Genomic DNA, 22,064 nt, shown 5'->3' with positions numbered 1-22,064 from the left:
AGTGAGATTTTTCTGCATGTAAGGAACAGAGCATAACAGATTTTTTGGTTTCAGTTCTTGATAGTATACAGGAATTATCTATCATGCTAGGGAATTACCATTACCCTATTTGTTATTCAATAATATCATGTTTTTTTAAAATTAACTTAAGTCATTATCTTGTTTCCAGTTTTTTTGAAGGAAAGATTTCATTTATTTTATGATGAACTTTTGAAAATTTTTATTATTATTTTTTATATAATATATTTTGAGCATAATCTTTGCCTTCCCCCAACTCCTTCTTTATCGTCTCTAACTCACTACCCACCCAACTTCATGTTTTTTCCTCTCAAAAAGAAAAAGAAAAGAGAAGCAACAAAAAACAAAAAAAATGAAAATCAAAACAGATAAATCTAAAAGAAAAAGTCAGTAAGACAAAAACAAAACAAAACAAAAAGTATAAACACACACACACACACACACACACACACACACACACACACCAACAGAATGGAGTTTGTCCTGTGTTAGGTAACTTCTCCTAAGCATGAACCCTGCCATACTTCTCTTCTCAGTGCTAGATTTTTTTTTCTAGTTTGAACCTGTGAAGGTCTTGTGCACGTTATCATAGTCTTTCTCTCAGTCCTTCCTATTTGTAGCCCCTTGATTTTCTTCAGTTGTCTTATTGTTCTAGGTAAGACTTTAAGTCCTATATTTTATAGGTATGGAAATAGTAGACAATCTTGTCTTGTTTCAGAGGAAATGTTTTGAGTTTCTCTGCATTTAGGTTGATGTTGGCTATGGGCTTACTATAAATTGTCTTTATTGTATTGAAGCATATCCCTTGTATCCCTAATCTCTCCAGGACTTTTACCAAGAAAGGATGTGGTGGATTATATCTATTAATTTATGCATGTTGAATTATGCTTGCATCACTGGGATGAAGCCAACTTGATTATATTGAATAAGCCTTTAATATGTTTTTTAAATTTTCTTTGTATTTATTGTTTGTTATTTTCACATCAAGCATCTTAATCCCATTCATTTCTCCATCCTATTGTATCTACCCTCTGCCCTTGCACCACCTTCCCACAAATAAAATAATTTTATTTAAAAATATTTAATAATTATTTTATTATTAAATAAAAATTTAAGAGATAAGAAGATGAAAAACTCAATCTTGTCATGGGAGCTATTATGTGACACACTGAGTCATGCAGTAAACTCTTCTGTCTATATATATTTACTTGCAAGTGTTCATTACAAAGAGTTACTGGTCTGGTTCAAGGTCTCTGGATTCTGCTACAGTCGATGCTGTGTCCTCAGTGGGACTTCTCTTGGATATCCTGTTCTGTCCACCATCTGGAGATCTTCAGTTTAGATGAAAGGCAATTTTACCCAGTGGTCAGCACTTAACAGTTGAAGCAAATTGTGGATGAACTTTGTTCTGTGCCTGTTTATCTTCTGTCTTCTTTGGGGGAAGTAGAGTGCTGATGCTAGGAGCCAACCTGTCTCTTTTTGTTATGAAATCTTTTAATAATTAAGCATTTAAATGCCAGATCTATGAGAACTTGATGGCTGTTTACTGTTATAACTACAATATAGAATCTTCCTGGAGAACTGAACCCAAGTTTAACTGTATTGGATCTCAAATTAACAGGTAATATTTGTACTTGTGAAAGACAAAGAAGAAAAAAAAACCTGTTTGCAATAAAGCTTAATGATGTAACTGACAATAGTAGAGAACAATTTAATATATTTTATACCGTATTTTTGTAAGGGACTTAAAAGTACATACCAATTTAAAACATGAGACTTATTGCTTTTGTAGTCTGAGATACAATGAACAGACAATGACAACATTTAACAGTAAACATAAGTGCATTGAAGTTACACGTATGCACACACACAAAAACAGTGAACAGGAAGTGGATGCTTTTGGTAGGCCCTACCAAAGGCCTGCCACTGCGCAACACACACATGTAACAGAGTCAGCAAGAGGAATTTAGTGACAAAAATGTAAGTAAACAGGGGAACGTGCAGGGTATATATACCTCAGTAAAGATGGCAGGACTTGGTTATCTAACCAGGGTGTTAGTTAAGATGGTAGTAAAGTCAGTCACCTGACCTCAGTTAAGATGGCAGTAAGGTCACCTGACTTCAGTCAAAATGGCAGCAGTCACGTGTTGTCTGGAGAAGTCATGTTTTTTGAGCTGCAGGAGTTTTAAACATAATAACAAGAGAGATCTAGAGGCATGTCTGCCCTGTTACCAAGCTGCAATGCCATAAGTAAGCCAGAGCAGGGTGCAAAGGCTTGAATTGAAAACAGATGCCTCATGGATCTGACTAATCTCGATGGTTTCTGTGGAACCAGTGGTAGTAGTGGCAGGGTAGAATAGAAGGAATGGGAGCGAGAGGAAAAGAGCATTTTCAGGTGGGTGGGAAAGCTCAGCAATAGGCAAAGCAGAGCTGGTAGGACACTGGCAGAGCATTTGGTTTGAGGGTTTATTCTCCATAGCTGAAAACGTGTGAGAACAGCAACGCTGCAAGGCCTATAGGAGAATATCTTCTCTCTACAGCAGGGTGTTGATGAAGCCTGACTGGCCCCAGTCTGGTGACTCTGGTAGAGGCCACTCCAAGCAGTCTCTCATGGGAGGGACCACTTATGACTGGTCCAAAAGAAAAGAAAAGAGAAAACAATATCCGAGAGACCCCGGGTCCCAATGCAAATGCCCTGTTCAGTGTTTGCAGTGCTAGCACTGAAGGACTACCCTGGGTAGTCTGATCATGTTTTTAGCTATGGGAAGTAACCAGAGATGAATGTCAGTGAGGGCTCAACTGTAGCCATGAAGGCAGTGGTTGGGGGCAATATCCCATTTCTAGGAACACCATAGGATTGAGAGGAGCTCCACGGTCAATTCCTTGGGTTCAGAGAAACAGTTTAGCAGACTGGAAAAGGAAAACTCACCACTGAAGCCACTGGTATGCATAGAGGTCAGCATTCAGGCAGATAGAACATGGAGCTGTTTTGAAGAAACCCAGTTCCCGAGCCCAGGGTTCCACGTGTCCTCAGCTGGCCTGCCCAAAAGTGGGAGGAAATGTGGAGAGAGCCTGGCCAAGTCCCAGAACACCAATGTAATGGTAAACCGGTACCATTCCCCAAGGGGAGCAGTGGGTCACTGTGGGTGGTTTAGGGCAGCGGCGGGTAGGAGACCATGGTGGGTCACAATGGGCAGCCAGTCCCATCACCTGAGGCCTTTGGCCTCTGTGGGTCCCAGGTGGGTGGGAGGTGGTGGGTGAGAGACTGGTCTGGCAAGGAGCTGTGGCAGGTGAGAGACAGAGACAGATAGGCATGGCATGCATAGTATTTTATTTAGTGGATTATGAAAGGAAAGGGAAGGGGAGAGGGAAAGAGAGAGACAGAGACAGAGAGAGAAGAGGGGAGAGGAGAGGAGCCACAGCAGCAGCCACCTCTTCCGAAGAGAGATAGGGCAGAGAGAGTGCAGGCTGGAAGTGGAAGGAAGATCCACAAGCCTCAGCAGAAAGTGGGGATGTGGGCAGGGCTTGTCTCTTAAAGGGACAGGAGACACCCTTGCAGTGGGTATTTTTTTTCTTGTTTTCTAGAGGTTTTAAGTGTGTTATAAATTTACTAACATGCCATTTCTAGTTTTTTTATTTTGTTAGTTTGCTTGTCAGTTTTATACAGGCAGGCATTTACTTAGTGATGTGAACTAGCTTCTTAGAGCTCCACTCATCATATCCCATACATTTAGCTATGTTGTATTTTCATTTAGTCCCAATTTCCACCTTGATTTCTGTCTTGACCCAATTTTCATTCAGTGATGAGTTTTTCAGCTTCTATGAGTGTGTATACTTCATGTAATTTCTATTGTTAATATCCAGCTTTAATTCATGATGGCCAAAAGGATGCAGGGTATTATTTCACTTTTTAAAATCTATTGGGATTGTTTATTTCCTGATGTGTAGTAAAATTTGGAGAAAGTTCCAAGAGCTTCTGAACAGAAGGTATATTTAGTGTCCTACTAGAAAGTTCTCTGGGTATCTAGTAGGTCCATTTGACTTATGAGCTTCCTTAATTTTAGCATTTCTACTTTGTTTTTTGTCTGAATGATCTGTCTACTGCTGAGAGTTGAGTATACTGAAGTCTCCCAAGGATCAATATTTGATTTTGTCTGTAGTCAAGTTTAATTTATGAACTTAGGTGCTCTTGTTTTGGGTGCATAGGCATTGAGAATTGCAATATTCCCTTTGTGGATTTTTCCTTTGTTGAGCATGTGGTATCCTTCCCTATATCTTCTAATTAGTTTTGATTTGAAGTATATTTTTTCAGATATTAAAATGGATAGACCTGTTTACTTCTTGGGTCCATTTGCTTAGGACATCTTTTTCATCCTTTTACCATGCTGTGAAATCCTTGACAGTAAGGTGAATTTTGTGGATGCAGCTAAAGGTTGGATAATGCTTTCTAAACTGATCTGTTAGTCTCTGTCTATTTTTTGAGACAGTTACTGTTGAGAGTTATGAATGAGCGGTATTTATTGATTCTTTTTCTTGCATTGTTAGAGTCTGGGATTTTGCCTCCTCTTTTAATTTCATGGTCTGAGATTATTTATTACTTGTATTTGCTTGGGTGTGGTTAATTTATTAAGATTAAAGATTTTATTCTACAGCCTTCTATAGAACTAGATTTATAGATAGATACTGCTTAAATTTTGTTTTATTATAGAATGTTTTTCTCCATCTACTCTGATTGATAGTTTTGCTGGGCATAATAGTCTGAACTGATGTCTGTGGCGTCTTTTAAGTTTGTAGAACATCTCTCCAGGCCCTTCTGACTTTTAGAATCTCCATTGAGAAGTCGGGTATAATTCTAATAGGTCTGCACTTATATGTTATTTGTGTTTCCTCTTGAATGGCTTGTGTCTTCATTGTTCATCCTCCCTAAGTCCTAATGACACCTTGGGTGATAGGCTTAGGACCTTCCTCTCTTTCTCACCCATGGGAACAGCATGGCTCATACTTTCAGTCTTCTCCTTGGGGTGTCTTTCAGGAAACCCTCAGCTTCTTCACCTGACACCCAACCTGAAGGATCCAAAATTCATTCACTTTTGCAATAAAATCTAGCCTTGATATCCCTTGGACAATCAATCCAAATGTGGCTGAATAACCACACCCTAGATCCCAATATTATTCAGAACCTTTTTCAAGTAGTACAAGTGATCTGACAGAATGAAAAGGGTTCTTCATTCTGTATTTCACTCTTTTCCACTCCAAGCCCCGATTGTTTTTATCTGGGGTTCCCCTACCTCACTCCCCAACAATGTGTAAATTTCTTATCTTTCAACTATAGTTGATGGATCTGTAAGTTTATTGTAAAGTGAGAACTGGGAGCTAGACCTGGCAGGAGTGGAGAATGCAAAGGAGTAGGACAGTTGCAAGGTGTGTATCCACCTTGCTGGCTGTTGATGTCTTTCTGCTACCCTCCCCCACCCCTGGATCCTCTCCTGAGGTATGTACAGATCACTTGTTTCTGCTCACTTCTGCCACCCACAAAATTTGATTTTAAATTCTAAAGTCACATTTTTTAGCTGCTGTTTCACTCTACCTGATTTCTAACCATTTGTCTCTTGTCTGTCTGGACTTCAGCCTCCTATGCCCTCCATGTGGAAAGCTATGTGTTTCTCTGTCTCCTGCATCCAGCTATGCCTCTGGCCTGCTAGATCCATGTGGACGTCTCCCTTTTCTTCTGCTACCTGCTCTATCTCTCTTTGTGCCTTCCTAACCTGTGCACTGGGAGTTTTTCTTTTCCTTCCCCTAGGTGCTTCCTACTAAGTCCTTTAATTTCTTTAAATCCTAATGAACCTCTGTGGCCTTGTCTTTCCAGTCTCTTCACTCTCCCCTTGAAGCCCTGCAGCTTCTTTAGCATTCATGGCTTCTAGGATATTGGAATCCTCCCTTGGGTTGAGTTCCTGCTTGTTCCTCTTTGTCCCCTAAGCACTCCTATTCTCTTTGGTGCGAAAAGTGTCTCCCTGACTGCTGGAACCTGCAGCACCCACCATGTGGGAAACTTTGTACTCCTATCTATTAGCTCTGGCCTGCTACATCTACTGTGTCCCTCTACTAAAGACACTCAGAGTTTCCCTTCTCACCTGCTCTCTCCTAGCTTTCTGTCACCTTCCCCAGGAACACTAGCCCACCTGCAATCCCACTATGCCATCATCTCCCATCCAGTCTTCAGTCCCACAGCTTCTGATCTCAGCCAGCTTGCAGAGCACATATAGAAATGCCCTCCACTGAAATTTCATTTTGCAAACTTCTCTCTTCCTCAGACTCAAACACCTTAGTTTCAGTACATACCAATGGCCAAGAAGAAGCAAACCTGGTTTTCAAATCATAACTGCCCCGGCACAAACAAATGACCCTCAAATCTCTTACGTCTAAACTTGTTCTGCTCTACATTTCCAAAAATCGCTTATCTCTAAGGTTCTACTTCCTACTCTTCAAAATCTTTTATCTCTATGATTTCTTTTTATCTCTATGATGTCTCTCTACTTGGCTCCCCCAAAATCTAAGACTATGCTGTAAACTTTATCTCAGGATTTGTAAGTTCATTGAATATGGTTTTAAAAATCTATAAAATCTGTAACAAAATTTGGCTTTAAAATTATATAAAAAGCTTATAATTTAAAATCTGTACATAGCAGCAAGGGGGCAGCAGCACTCAGGAAAGTGGGCCCAGCACCTCTCCTGGAGAGCACAGTATAGTAGAGCTGACCCTATTGGCAGGGATTGGGGTGAGCCAGCCCTTAGGATGTGTGATCAGAAAAACCCGGCCCACCCCTTACTGCTGCATAGGGAGAACTAGTGAGGGAGGAAGAGGGGGATTCTGGAGAGCTTGTTCTGGAGATAAGGATGAGGGAGAGTTGGTGGACTGACAAGCCCAGCTACCACCCAGGCCTAGAACCAAGGTTATGAGTTGGCCCACCCCAACATTCACTCATCTATAATCTGCTGGAGCACACGAAGGTGCTGGTCCTGGCACATGTCAAAGTCTCTAAGAAGATGCTGTGGAACAAGGACTCAAGGTGGATAGTGGTCAGGCTAACCCTGGGAAAACCTTCCCGATGTTTGCATGTAGCATAGGCTCCATACAAACTGACTATTTGGGGGTTGATTTCCCTAATCTGCCTGTTCAAAGTAAGATCACTCTCCCAAAATCCTCTCCTACAGACAAAATCTTCACACTTGGGTCTGCCAATCAAAGGCCTATGCTGTTTTGCTGGACAGCTGAAGATTAAATACTGTCCTGGATGACAGCGGGAGACTGACTACTTCTGCCCACAGCAAACCCGTGGAAGCCTTAGGCAACCGGTCTACATCATTGGTAAGTTCCTGCCATATTAATTGATATATAGGTCATTTGAATCTATATGTCAGCTGTTATTTATTTTTCTCAGATTTCTCATGGTGTTGATGACTAGGCTGATTGATTATAACTTTGGCAGTTTAACAACAGCAAGCATACCAGCTCCTCCTACAAGGCTTCAGCTGCCTTCTCAGTTCTCATTAGTAAAAATCAGGCTGCTGACCTCAATGGAGAGCTACTCCTAGGTCTCCAGCTGACAAAGGCACAGTTTACCTTGCTACTAGACTCTAAAAAGGGAATAAGCTCACAAAGCAGGTTGCAAAGTAACTTTTTGCTATTTCTTTGTGAGATAATTTGTTCATAGATTTGTTGGTTATTTATAGCCGTGGCAATGAGAACATTTTCTGTATAGATTTAAATGCAGTGTTTGCTGCATAGGAGTTTTCTTGCTTTTCCCCCAACTTACGCACTCTTTTTTATTACTCTTTAAGCTATTCCCAAATAACTCTTTTTGTAGATCATTTGTAGTGTCCATGAACTGACATTACTACTTATGTGAGAGAACATACTCTCACAGAGAATAATACAGTTGATGGTAAACGAGTGATCCGCTGTCAACGCTAGGCATCTACACCCGTCAACAGGATCTAGCATCCACCTGCAAACTATAGTGGCACAACAGTAGCACAAATGTTATGAGAGTAACCAACCACTTTTTAAAATTGGATTATGGAATCACACCTGACACTGCTAAAGGAACACAGAAATAAAATGACTCCTAATGGCAAATATAAATAAAGAAAGGAAGAAAATTCCACCCACCAAGTGACTGTCTTATACACATATTTTTATGTGGTCTGTCAGCAGGCAATTTTGTGAAATTGTATCTATGTAAATTTGACTATTAGAACAAAGAATGAATGATATCACCCTAAGACCTCCTGGTATGTGTGTGGTTGGTGGGTGGGGGGTGGAGCAAGGTCACTCCCTTGTCTGTTCAGAAGTCAAACTGCTGAGGTGTTTTGGGAAGAAATTCCATTTTGAAGGGAAACGTCAAGGCTTCGCAAGGTTTTTTCAGATATGACAATGATTTTTCTAAAAGACAAGTGTTAAATCGAGTTGTTCCATGTGGACATGGACCTGCCTGATGGTCTGTCATCTGTACATTCACTGTATAATGTGGGCTCCAACAATTTCATCTCTAGGGAATCCGGTAGCGTTCTTACTTCTTTGGCATCTGTATGCTTTGTGCACAAAGACACATACATGCATTAATGAAGTTTGATAAGTATTTTAAATGGTTTTATCAAAAACTAGAGAAAGTCATAAGGAAAGCCACTGAAAATGTCAGCTATTTGTGACTGAGCCCTCCATTTTGGTCTGCTGATCTATCATGCTTTCTGAATGCTGAATATTTCACACTGGCTTGATTCCTATATCTTTTTAAATCAGATTTTAAATCAGAAATCAAAATGTTGTAATTTTATTTGAAAAACTGTTTATCTATTAAGATCTTGGTCCATTACCTTCCCTTTGATTTTACTTAATAATATTGGCTATGTAACAACGTCTGGCTTCTTGGAATCAGATAGAAGCAGTGAGTAGTGGGTAAACTCTATTGTAAATGTAAAAAAAGTACCCACAAGTTAGCAATCTAGCTTTAAACAGGACAATTCCACAGAAAATTACTTCAATCAATTTCAGTAATCAAGCTTAATTTTTAATGTTATTAATGGATTGTTTAATTTGATATTTGAGCGTTAATAAGACAAATTAAAAATAATTGAGGTGACTTTTAAATTCAGATTTGATGGCTTTAACAAACACATTTTCTTCTTATTTTGCCCAATTTGAAATTTTATAAGTTCTTTTACCTCTGCTTAGACTAGTTAAAGAAATCCAAAAGAACATGCATTTCACATTATTTAAACATTTAAAGAATTTTACAAACTAACTAGAGAAGGCTGTATCTGAGAAATGAGGAGTTCATAATCATTTTTTAGTTTCACAAATTTCTTGTCTGGTTTTGCCTGAAAGGGACTGGATTTCTAAGATCATGTTATTTTTAAAAATCACCTAATATTCTGAATACAGAAATCACCATCCAATGTATATAACTTGATATGTAAAATTAGAATTTTTGTGAAAATCTCATTTAGCAAAAACACAGGATGAAAAAAAAATACTCCACTAGGAGACCCACTGGAGCAGACCAGTGAGGAAAAACAACAACAACAACAAAAAACACAGGTATATGGCTTAGACTAGGGCATTACCAGGAGATCTTGGTCCACAGATATAAAAAGTATGTCTCACAGGGTTCGCATGAACACACTACTAAAGAATGCCTCAAAGACTTTTAGCTAGCATTAAACACACTTTAGACAAAAGAGATCGATCAATAGAAATCTTTACTTTAATAATATAGAGCCAGAATTCTTAATAAAAAAGTGACTATAAAAAGAGAAAATTGATGCGTATATATTTCACACTTTCTTTATCCATTCTTCCATTGAGGGGCATCTAGTTTACTTCCAGGTTCTGGCTATTACAAATAAAGCAGCTATGAACATAGTTGAACAAATGCTTTTGTAGTATTGTAGGGCATCTCTTGGATATATTCCCAAGAATGGTATTGCTAGATCCTGGGGTAGGTCGATCCCAAATTTCCTGAGAAACCGCCACACTGATTTCTGAAGTGGTTGCACAAGTTTGCATTCCCACCAGCAATGGATGAGTGTTCCCCTTATTCCACATCCTCTCCAGCAAAGGCATTAGAGTACTACTCAGCGGTAAAAAACAACGACATCTTGAATTTTGCATGCAAAATGGATGGAAATGGAAAACACTATCCTGAGTGAGGTAACCCAGACACAAAAAGAGGAATATGGTATGTACTCACTCATTAGTGGATTCTAGCCATAAATAAAAGACATTGAGCCTATAACTCGTGATCCTAGAGAAGCTAAATAAGAAGGTGAACCCAAAGAAAATCATATAGTTATTCTCCTGGATGTTTGAAGTAGATAAGATTGTCAGGCAAGAATTTGGGAGATTGGGGGTGGGGTAGAGGTAAGGGGAGAGGGGGAGAGAGAAATGAGAAGGGGAGGATGGAAAGAGCTTGGGGGAATGGGACTGTTGGGATGGAGGAAGGGTGGATATGGGAGCAGGGAAGTATATACCTTAATTAAGAGAGCTATTTTAGAGTTGGTAAGAGACTTGACTGTAGAGGGGTTCCCAGGTGTTCAAGGAGATGTCCCCAGCTTGTTCCTTGGGCTACTGAGGAGAGGGCGCCTGAACTGGCCCTATCCCATAGACACACTGATGAATATCTTGCATATCACCATAGAACCTTCACCTGGCAATGGATGAAGATAGAGACAGAGACCCACATTGGAGCACTGGATTGAGCTCTCAAGGTCCAAATGAGGAGCAGAAGGAGGGAGAACATGAGCAAGGGAGTCACGACGCAATGGGTGCGTCCACCCACTGAGACGTCAGGGCTGAGAAGCCAAGGACAATGGCACTGGGTTTTGATTCCACTGCATGGACTGGTTTTGTGGGAGCCTAGTCTGTTTTGGAAGCTCACCTTCCTAGACCTGGATCGAGGAGGGGAAGATCTTGGACTTCCCACAGGGCAGGGAACCCTGACTGCTCTTTGGACTGGAAAGGGGGGGGAGGGGGATTGGAGGAGGTGGAAATTTTTAATAAAAAATAAAAAATTTTAAAAAAAGAGAGGAAATTGATTGCAGGAGTCTTGACAACAGCAACTGTTTTCATTTTATTAGATAATGTGATTATCAACATAGGCAATCTCTGGGTATAATAAGTAGGGGAGCAGTTTTATTGCTGGTAGCTCTCCAGAGAGGCCTGTGAGTTTGATTTTGGATAATCTGTGTCAGGGTGACTCTGGGTAATGCCTCTGGATAAGCACCTCCATATCACTGAAAGCAGATCCATATCTCTACTTTGCAAGAATTTTCTCTCTGTGGCTGTTATCTTTTCTCACTAGCCTTTTCAAAGCCCCCTTCACATCTTTGTTTCTTAAAGTGTAAATGAGGGGGTTTAGAGTAGGAATGACCACGGTGTACAAAAGGGTGATGAATTTCCCCTGACTATGTGCATACGAGCTATTAGGATGGATATAGACAGCAGTGATTGTGCCATAAAATAGCACTACTACCAGCAGGTGCGATCCACAGGTTCCAAGAGCTTTACCCCAGGTTAGAGCTGACTTTAACCTCATCAGTACTTGGGCAATGTACCCATATGATACCAAGATGAGTGCCAGGGGTAGGAGAAGTAGCACCAAGGAAGCCATGAACAGCTGTACTTCATTGGCATGAATGTCTACACAGGCCAACTTGATCATGGCAGGAACTTCACAGATGAAATGATAAATCCTGTGGTTCCCACAGCGAGGCAGGCGGAGAGTGATGGTGCCCTGAATCAGCGTGTTGCCCACTCCACTCAGCCATGCTATTCCTGCAAGAGACTGGCAGAGCCGTGGGTGCATAACCGTGGCATAATGGAGTGGCCGGCAAACAGCAGCATAGCGATCAAACGCCATAACTGCGAGGAGGACACACTCGGTGGACCCCAGAGCCAGAGACACATAGAGTTGAATAGCACAACCTGTGGGAGTAATTGTCTTGGCTGGACCATGGAGGTTCCACAGCAGCTGAGGAACAATGCTGGTGGAAAAGCAGATATCAACAAAAGAGAGGTTGGTAAGGAAGTAGTACATGGGTGTTTGGAGCACGGAATCCAAACAGGAGACAAGGATGATCGCTGTGTTGCCTACCAGTGTCAGGAGGTAGGAGATTAGCACCACCACAAAGAGGATCTTTTCAAGTTGTGGCTGGTCAGAGAAGCCCACCAGGATGAAATCGCTACCTGAGCTCTCGTTAACTGTCATCACTCTACTCAGACAAAGGAAGGTGACAAGTACAGAAGTGCATGTTAGATAAGACGGAAATGGAAAGGGATCAGAAATCCTCTAGAGGGACATGGATCCTAAAGGTGGAAGATAGGATATGTTCTATATAGGAGACAGGTAGGAGAGAGAGAGAGAGAGAGAGAGAGAGAGAGAGAGAGAGAGAGAGAGAGAGAGAGAGAGAGAGAGAGAGAGAGAGAGAGCGCTTCACGTTTCAGTGGAAAGTCAAAGAATAAAGAGTTTGCTGAGAATGAGAACTTAAAAGCACAGAGGTACACAAAGAACTACTAACAGCTAAGGAATAAGAGTGGGAGAAATAGTCTTACCAAGGTAAAAGTACACCAATTCATTAACCAATCCCAAGTGGTCAGTCCTGAAAACACATACAAGTAACATTATACAGTCTGAGCAGGACATAAGCATATATAGATATTCCTAAATTCATGTGTGCATGTAACAATTATTGGAAAAGGCCATTAGTTTGAAAGAGAGCAACGAGAGGGTTTGGAGGAAGAAAAACGAAGAGAGAAATGGCATACTTATCAATCTCAAAAATAAAAGAAAATGCTTTAAAAAGTTCAGAGCTAAAAAATCAGACCTTGTGAAAATTATTCAACAATCGATTGCTCAGTTTTTCCAAATTGTCTCATTTATTCTTCTAAGAAATTTACCCTTTTTTTCTACAAAAGTACTTATAAGATTAGCCACGAAATGTAGAAAGAGAGTTGTCAAATATATAAACAGGTTTTTGGTAGGTATCCCATTGTGGCAGTAGGAAAAGTAACAAAGATGCATTTGGGAAGAAAAAGTAAAAGGAAATGATACTGCACATCTCTCCCTGAAATGTGTATTTGTAAAATGCTGAGAACAAACTATACAACCACAGTGATTTAATTGTTTGTTAGACATCGTGCGTGGGTTAGTTTTCTACCAGTATTTTTCTTATAATGTGAAAGCAGGCAGTCTTGAGTAATTTAGCAGTCAATAGAGTGCTCTTGTTTGTTTTGAACAATTTTAGAGCCTTGAAATATAATTTTAGACTTGTGAGTTTTATTTTTATGTTATGGTAACTAAGACTTAATTAACCACCTTTGAACTTGTGTTTTATAAACTATTTTCCTTGTTATTGAAACTTCATAGTATAAAACAATAGAGAATAAAAGCTCAATTGATTTATTGCTTTATTTAGATTTCTAAAACATTTCTTTGTGTATATACATTGTACATAGTACTGTGCTACAAGTCATTTTCGTACAAGTGTATATTGTATCTTTAGAGAAACCACTTAATTTCCCATTTTATTTAGTTTTTTTAAAGACTTTATATAAATATATTAGATAGAAAGCCTTATAAGTGACCACTTATCTTTTGACTGCAATGCTTCATTATCATATGTCCATAAAAATAACATAAAATAGGATATTATTTAAAGTAAAGTTATTATTTATAAAAATGCCAATTTCCCATGGTATCATTTAATCAAGGTCTGCACAATTTCTTCCTCCTTTCTCTTTTCCGAATGATACCTAATATAACAATGTTACTTCTTACTTAATCAAGTTTTAATTTCTTTATTCATCCTGTGTCTCCACCTAAGATTATTTTAGTCATGCTTATCAACTTCTACTTACCTGTAAGGGTCAATTTCCTGGGCATCCGTTTTGAAATCCTGAGGGGTTTTCTTTATAACCATGCAAATTTACACATGTGCCTATTTCAAAGAGCAGGGGGAAGGAAATGATAAATGTGCATAAATGCTTCTTTTAAATATCTTTTTAATATTAAAACAAACAGTTATTTTTAAACAATAGGATAGACAGTAACACACTTTTAGTAAGTTGCTGTCTTAACTATCTTATTAAATTGTTATTCTCCCATCTTTCCTCTCTTAACTAAGAAATATTGTTTAAAAAATTAATCAAATAAATGGTATGACAAAATAGTATGTTTCTTAAATTATCTAATTCAAATTTAACATATATGTTTAAATGCATTTATCTGTTATTATTCATATTTAATGAAAGGTACTTGACTGTCCTTAGGAATTGTGTGAAACAATACTTTTGAAACCATATTTTAACATTATAATGTTATAAAATAAATTTTTCCAGAAATGTCAGTGTTTTTGTAAAGGTAGCTGCTATATATTGTATTTTCAAGCTTTTCTACTGATATAGCCATGATTTCTTTATGGATTGATGTAACTCAATCTTGTTGAGGAAATAGAAGACATGAACATCTTAATTTACTTATGTTTTAAATGCAAGTATTTAATATAAAAGCAATGCTTTTAGTTCTCTATAATTTTTCAGAAAATATAGTGATTCAGAATCAAGGAAACACGTGTATACACACCAAAACAGAGAGGCATAGACTCTCTCCTCACCAGCAAATGTATGTCCAACACTATTGTCATGTTATGAAGGACTTCATATTTTAAAGAATCTAAGTCATAAGGAAATTTTGTCAAACGAAGAAATGATCTTTCTTTGTTATGCTATCTTTGCTTTTTCTTATTTCTGAACTTATGTTTTACAAACTTATGGTAACTGTAAAATATAAATTAATTAAGTCTAAGTTTATAGTGAAATTTAATTTACTATGTTATTCAAAAATTTTAAACTGCTTAGAATTTCAAAATACATATAAATAATTAGCTGAGTTATTTAAAGAAAACTGACTTGGCAGTTGATGAAAATATTACTTTCTTAGCTACAGTTTGTATTATGATGAGATGAGGAAATGAAGAATAGGTGGTTGTTATTTCCTCACCTCTGAAAGTTTTGTCCCCTCATCCTTCCAATTACTTTCGTAGGCTGCAAAGATGTTGCTTTTCATAAACACAAGACTCTGAAAATGAATCTTTGAATCCAAACCCAAATATCAGATTTGAATGCTTTGCCCAGAGCCAGGGGATATCGAAGTGTTTCACTGCAGCAGGAAATGATGTCAGCCTGAACTGGGATCTAGGGATCTCTATATTCCTAAAAGGGCAATTACCATCTGACATAAAAGTGACCAAGAGCAAAATCTTCTGGGATACTGTATTGTAGTCACTGCTTCTTCATAGGTAGGTCTTTAATATGAGATGTTTCCAGGCTGTCAATTCTCATGCTGGACTTAGATTATGAAGAAAGTGAGAATAAATTTCTTATTCTGAGCAAGTCTCAAGATTAGATATCTGATTCTCCTGGAATCATTATTGACATGATTAGTAGTCACTATAATCAGTACATAAAGCTTTGAATACAGGTGAATATATGACATGGCAACCATTGTCCTAGGTATAGATTTTAATATGTGGATTCTGTTAGAGAGAAACAAGAGTAGTTATTTTGACAGTTTTATTTATATTCTTCAATTTTTTATAAAAAGGTTCTGTGGTCAATAAGTTTGAGAGGTCTTACATATAAACTTCTTAAAAACTCATGAAGTTCATTGGAACTTCATTGAAATACATAAAGCAAAGCACATGCACTATAGTTGCTTGAGCCTACTTTGTTCCAAATCATTTGCCTACAACCATTTCATTGAGTGATCTGGAACTTGTATAAAACAGATATTAAGACAAGTGTAGAGAGACGTCATCACAGAAACATGCATTTAAAAATGGAGAGGGCACCGTCTTATTGACATCAGTCATAAATCAATGCTAATAAGCAAAGGTCTCATGAAGAACATAGAGACAGACACAGATAATCCTTCTCTGTGATAACTTGATGTATGTGTGCCTTGTTTCTATGTGTTGCCTTCATTGGTTAATTAATAAAGAAACTGCTTGGCCTGATAGGTCAGAACATAGGTAGGCAGAGTAGACAGAACAGAATGCTTGGAAGAAGGGAAGTGAGACAGACGCCATCACTCTCCTCTCCGAGACAGCCGCAGGTTAGAATGCTCCTGGTAAGCCACCACCTCGTGGTGCTACACAGATTATTAGAAATGGGTTAGATCAATATGTAAGAGTTAGCCAATAAGAGGCTACAGATAATGGGCCAAGCAGTGTTTAAAAGAATACATTTTCTGTGTAATTATTTTGGGTAAAGCTAGCCAGGAGGCAGGCAGCAGGAAGCGGCCTGCCACTCCTTATACAGAGTGATGAAGGCATAAGTCATAAACAATCCCACACCAGTTTGGAATTAGGATTAATAGAATGGTTATTTATTCAAAGGGGGAAAAACTTACAGATTACTGTCCCAGACAGCCCCCTGCGCGATCAGGAAAGGAGTCTAGAAGCCGGAAGTGGAGCCGGAAGCCAGAGAGAGAGAGGAGGACAGCCACTGCTTTTTTAGAGAGACCATGCCCCAATGGGCTGGTATCTCAGTGGCTATTGGCTAAAAGAGTGGAAGGAGCTCCCACAGCATCTCCCCCTTTTGTTAAGTAAGAGAATTCTAATCCTACTACGAAATTATATACAATAAGTACAAACCTACAAAATTATATACAATAAATACAAATATCCTATTCTAACTAGCTTAAGTCTTGTATAACAAATAACTTGGCCAAGTCATGAGAGGAAAATAACTACATTTATATAATCTTCAACCCCATCGAAGATCTGAGAAGGGAAATAAGATTACCTGAGTAATTAGGAAGTGCAATCAAACAACTTCCAGAACATGTAAAAAATCAGAGACAACTGGCTACCTGGGCAAACACAAAAGTCATGTTTGTAGTGTTGAAGCAATCAACTTTGGCTAAGGCCTAATGTAACTGACATACCATTTTCAAAGGCAAGAAACTTTTCAAAACTAGCTTACCCTGTCTTGGCAGGATATGACAATTCTGTTTTATCCATTTACAGATATTCTGTTACTCTGTCAGTAGTTGAGGTATGGGCATTTCTTTACTCACAGGCCAGTTCTGCCAAGAAGAAAGGCTCCAGGTGGAGTGTCTTTGGTGATCAACATTCTCTCGGGAATAGATTGGAGTTGCCAGGAGCGATTGTGTCTCACTACCACAGAACTCTGAGTTAGATTAAAGGCCATTTTCTACAGCTTTTTGAAGAGGTTGAAGATTGCCTATCTATACTGAATATAATCTCTATGTATCTAAAGAACCAGATTAGTCTAATTATAAATGACAAACTTAGATGACTATTGATCTATATAATTCTCAATACCTATCTAACTTAAAGACTAAGACAATAAACAACTGTGCAATAAATGAGGACAATATGACCTCCAAATATAAACGATGTACAAGTATACATTGCAATATGGTAAATATATATATATATCAGTACATAAACAATATATAAATATCTTAATCAGAGGTAGAAATGTACAATGCAATATGGTAAATATACATATATCAATACAATATATATATATATCAATACATAAAAATGTTTTAAACAGAGGTAGAAGCATGCATGCATAAAATAGTCAGCATAATTTAACTTTGTATCAATATATAAGAATTGATACCAATATATTTGTCTAAAAACAATAACTCACAAATACAAATCTCTTATTCCATCATCCAATTATCCCAATTATTCCTCTTTTTTTTAAAGATTCCTGCACTTATAAAATTCCTCTCCCAACCCTCAACCATATACTAATTATAACCAACCCCTAAATAATGCCCCTAAACCCAAAGACAAACTTTACTGGGAGAGGGGACATCATTCTCTAGAATTACTTCCAGCTGTCATGGGGTGATGTTCTTTCTGGGGGATCCTGTGAAAGTAAAATGATGGTTAAATTTCAAGATCAATGTCTTTTAAAATTGCAAATAGTCTCTGAGTATTTTGTGGAGGTCTGGCCAGAATGTTGTACAAGATGTGCACCATTTCAGCTAACCACGTTGAAACCGTATTGTGCAGCTGGTACTCAAAACAGGTCTTGTAGTAGCGCTATCAGTATCATGATGTCATATCAACCGGGTATAGTTGTTGTTATGGGGCCCCATCTTCTTCCTGGAAACTTCAAATGTCACTGCAGGAAAAACTCATTGCTCATTGTGACAAACTTAAACATTAATCATATAGACATATACAGACATACATATATTCAATGAAAGGCATGATAGATATATTTAATGAAAGGTATGATAAATATGAAGAAAAGTAAAGATGTTTTCTAAACTCATATATCTTTCTGTCCCATATCATGTCTCTTGACATGAGACAGAAACTCCAGAAACTCTGGGTTTTTCTTTTAACAACAGGCTTGGAATTAGAGAGGGACTGAGCCAGAGTCCAACTCCAAAACTAGCTCTATAAATTTAGAAATATGATTTAGTATATTTTACTTATAGAACCTATTCAGTTTTCTTGATATTCCCTATTGAGCTGTTATTTTTCCGTCTGTCAGTATTCAAATATCCAGGGTCCCTTGAATTTTTCAAAGATGAGTGTTTTCCTGTGGAGATAAGAACAGAACCCTGCCCCCATTCTATATGTTTTTCTTACCACCTGTATGAATATCATCATTGTAGATGAGCTGTCATTTATCCTTTCCAAGAGGTTTCTCCTCTTCAAATAGAACCTTTATTAATTTTGATGGTATCCACAATTTTTCTTCTCCTGTGGAAACAAGAGCAAAACCCCTTCCCCAACATAGCACATCTCCTGGCTTCCATTGAGAGGTCAGCACGTTTTTGAAATAAACAGGTTGGTTTAATTCAGGAGTTTTTTCCATTATCCAATGCCTCTCTGCTACTATTGTTCCTTTCTCATTAGCATTAAGAAAATTCAAGGTTAATAAAGCATTATGCAATCTATTTCTGGGGGTATCTTTTGTCCCCTTCTGTTTGTTCAGCATATCCTTTATAGTACGATTTGATCTTTCTATAACTGCCTGACCTGTAGGATTATTTGGTATACCTGTAATATGTTTTATATTATAATAAGCAAAAAAGCATTTCATTTTCTTAGATACATATGCTGGACCATTGTCTGTCTTTATTTGTACAGGTATACCCATGATGGCCATAACTTCCAATAAATGTGTGATTACTGAATCAGCCTTTTCTGAGCTCAGGACAGTTGCCCATTGAAAACCTGAATACGTGTATATGGTGTGGTGTATATATTTTAATTTACCAAATTCCAAAAAGTGGAACACATCCATCTGCCAGATTTCATTCCTTTGAGTACCCTTTGGGTTACTCCCAGCAGGCAACAGTGTTTGATTATAGAGAGAACAAGTAGAACATCTCTTTATAATGTCTTTAGCTTGTAGACATTTAAAGCTTGTAGCTTTAAGCCTTTATTATTGACGTGATTTTTTTATGAAATTCTGAGGCCTGCAACACACTTTCAATCAATAATTGGTCAATTTCAGCATTATGTTTTGCTAGAGGGCCAGGCAGACCAGTATGGGACCGGATGTGTGTTATGTACATTGGACAAAGCCTATTCATAATTATGTCCTGTACCTGGATGAACAATGAAGTCAACTCTGTGTCACCTGGTATGAATTCAGTGGTTTCAATATGCAAAATAACTCTTTCTGCATATTGTGAATCTGTAACTATATTAAGAGGTTCTTTAAAATCCTTTAGTACCATAAGAATGGCATATAATTCTGCCTTCTGGACAGAATTATAAGGGCTTTGTTCCACCTTACTCAATTCTTCTGATTTATAACCTGCTTTCCCTAATTTATTTGCATCAGTATAAAATGTCCGTGCTCCAGTTATTGGAGCATTACGTCCAATTCTAGGAAGAATCCAAGAAGTTCTCTTTATGAGGTTAAGTCTATCGCTTTTGGGATAATTGCTGTTAATGTCTCCCAAAAAATTAGCACAAGCTCTTTGCCATGGTTCATTATCTTCCCATAACTTTCTTATTTCCTCAGTAGTAAAAGGCACTATAATTTCTGCTGGGTCTATACCTGCTGGTTGACGAAGTCTCAGTTTACCTTTAATAATTAATTCAGAGACTTTTTTCACATCAGTTTTTAATTTTTTACTTGGTTTATGAGGTATAATTATCCACTCTAAAATAATATCTTCCCTCTGCATTAAAATCCCTGTAGGAGAAATTCTGGAAGGCAGTATGTCTAGGATGGAACTAAGATTCGGATTCACCCTATCCACATGTGCCACCTGTAATTTTTCCTCAATCATTGTCCGTTATTTTGCTGCTTCAGCTGTCAATTTTCTGGGACTATTCAAATCTTTATCACCATCCAAGGTTTTGTTTAAATGAACTATTAGATCAGGAGTTATCACAACAGCTGGTCGTAGACTGGAAATGTCTCCTAACAATCTTTGGAAGTCATTAAGAGTCCGTAACTGGTCTCTCCTAATTTGTGGCTTTTGTGTTCGAATTTTCTCTAACTCTATTCTGTAACCTAGGTAATTAATAGAATCTCCTCTTTGAATATTTTCAGGGGCAATTTGTAATCCCTACCTAGGCAAGACTTTCTTTACTTCTTCAAACATACTTTCCAAAGTATCTTTATTTGAATCAGATAATAAATTGTCATCCATGTAATGATAAATTATGGACTTTGGAAATTGCTTATGAATTATTTCCAAAGGCTTATTAACAAAATATTGGCACAATGTGAGACTATTGAGCATCCCCTGTGGGAGGACAGTTCATTGATATCTCCTAGTAGGCTGAGAATTATTATAAGTAGGCACTGTGAAGGCAAATTTTTCTCTAACCTTTTCTTGCAAAGGTATAGTGAAAAAACAATCTTTCAAATCAATAACTATAAGAGGCCATCCTCTTGGTAATAGAGAAGGCAAAGAAATTCCAGATTGTAGTGGACCCATGAGCTGAATTACCTTGTTGGCAGCTCTTAGATCTATCACCATTCTCCATTTACCAGATTTCTTTTTTACAACAAACACAGGAGAATTCCAAGGGCTGGTTGATTCTTCAATATGGTTAGCAACTAGTTGCTCTTGTACCAGCTGTTCCAAAGCCTGTAATTTTTCTTCAGCTAGAGGCCACTGCTTGATTCATATTGGCTTCTCAGTTAGCCATTTTAAAGGTAGGGCTGTTGGTACCTCTAAAGGTTTGCTATTTGCTGTATGTTCTTGTACAGCCTGAATGGCTGGAGACCTCTTTCCACAATACCTCATTATATCCTTCCCAGAATTGTGAGTTCCTGGAACTACAGAAATGTTAATCTGGGTATTCCATTGCTGTAGGAGGTCACGGCCCCATAAATTTATTGCAATATTGGCTATATATGGCCTTAGTCTTCCTATTTGCCCGTCAGGTCCTATGCATTCAACCCATCTCATGTTTTGTTTTACACGAGATAGGGTTCCAATTCCCAGGAACTGAACATTTACCTCTTGAAGAGGACAATTCGGATGCCAAAATTTTGGAGTAATAATACTTACATCCGCACCTGTGTCTAATAAACCTTCAATAAAAATGCCATTTATACAGACTCTTAGCTTTGGTCTTTGATCATTAATATCTGCCAAAATATACGTTTACTCTGTCCTACTGAAGTTTTTGACTCGTTCTCCACATGTAATTCATCATTTAGACCAGTATTACTTTTTATGGCAGACATTGGAGTTTTCAATTTTCTTGGTGAGACACATTTTCCACCATAACTTGGGAATGACTGAACAACTTTTGGCTTGGGGGCCTGCGAGAGGCCCCTCAAGGGGTTTCCCAAAGGTATCGGGTTGCCTTGTTTGTCTGTTGTTGACCTGCATTTGTTGGACCAATGTTGGCCTTTACTGCATCTCCTACATATATCTGAAGTCTGAGGTTTCCTACTTTTGTCATTTCCAGAGGAGATATTATTCCTAGAATTTCTTTGCCTGCAATCCCTTTTC

At 38.1% G+C, this 22,064-nt stretch overlaps 1 protein-coding gene across 1 annotated transcript; it reads right to left on the bottom strand.

Moving 5' to 3' along the window:
- Window positions 1-11,330: 11,330 nt before the first annotated feature.
- LOC148119302 (olfactory receptor 2G3-like) lies at window positions 11,331-12,284 on the bottom strand. The gene has a single exon (XM_087897863.1). The coding sequence runs from the start codon at window positions 12,282-12,284 to the stop codon at window positions 11,331-11,333; it is 954 nt and encodes a 317-aa protein (XP_087753989.1).
- Window positions 12,285-22,064: the final 9,780 nt, after the last annotated feature.

Source organism: Myodes glareolus, chromosome 18, assembly GCF_982192425.1.
Source record: "Myodes glareolus chromosome 18, mMyoGla1.1, whole genome shotgun sequence".
In the NCBI taxonomy this organism is placed as follows: Eukaryota; Metazoa; Chordata; class Mammalia; order Rodentia; family Cricetidae; genus Myodes; species Myodes glareolus.
Note: the sequence above shows the minus strand (reverse complement) of the source record. Positions and strands in the feature narration are given on the sequence as shown.

What these genes read in the sequence shown, in the direction of transcription:
- LOC148119302 (XM_087897863.1), bottom strand. Translation starts at nt 12,284, where the DNA reads ATGACAGTTAACGAGAGCTCAGGTAGCGATTTCATCCTGGTGGGCTTC.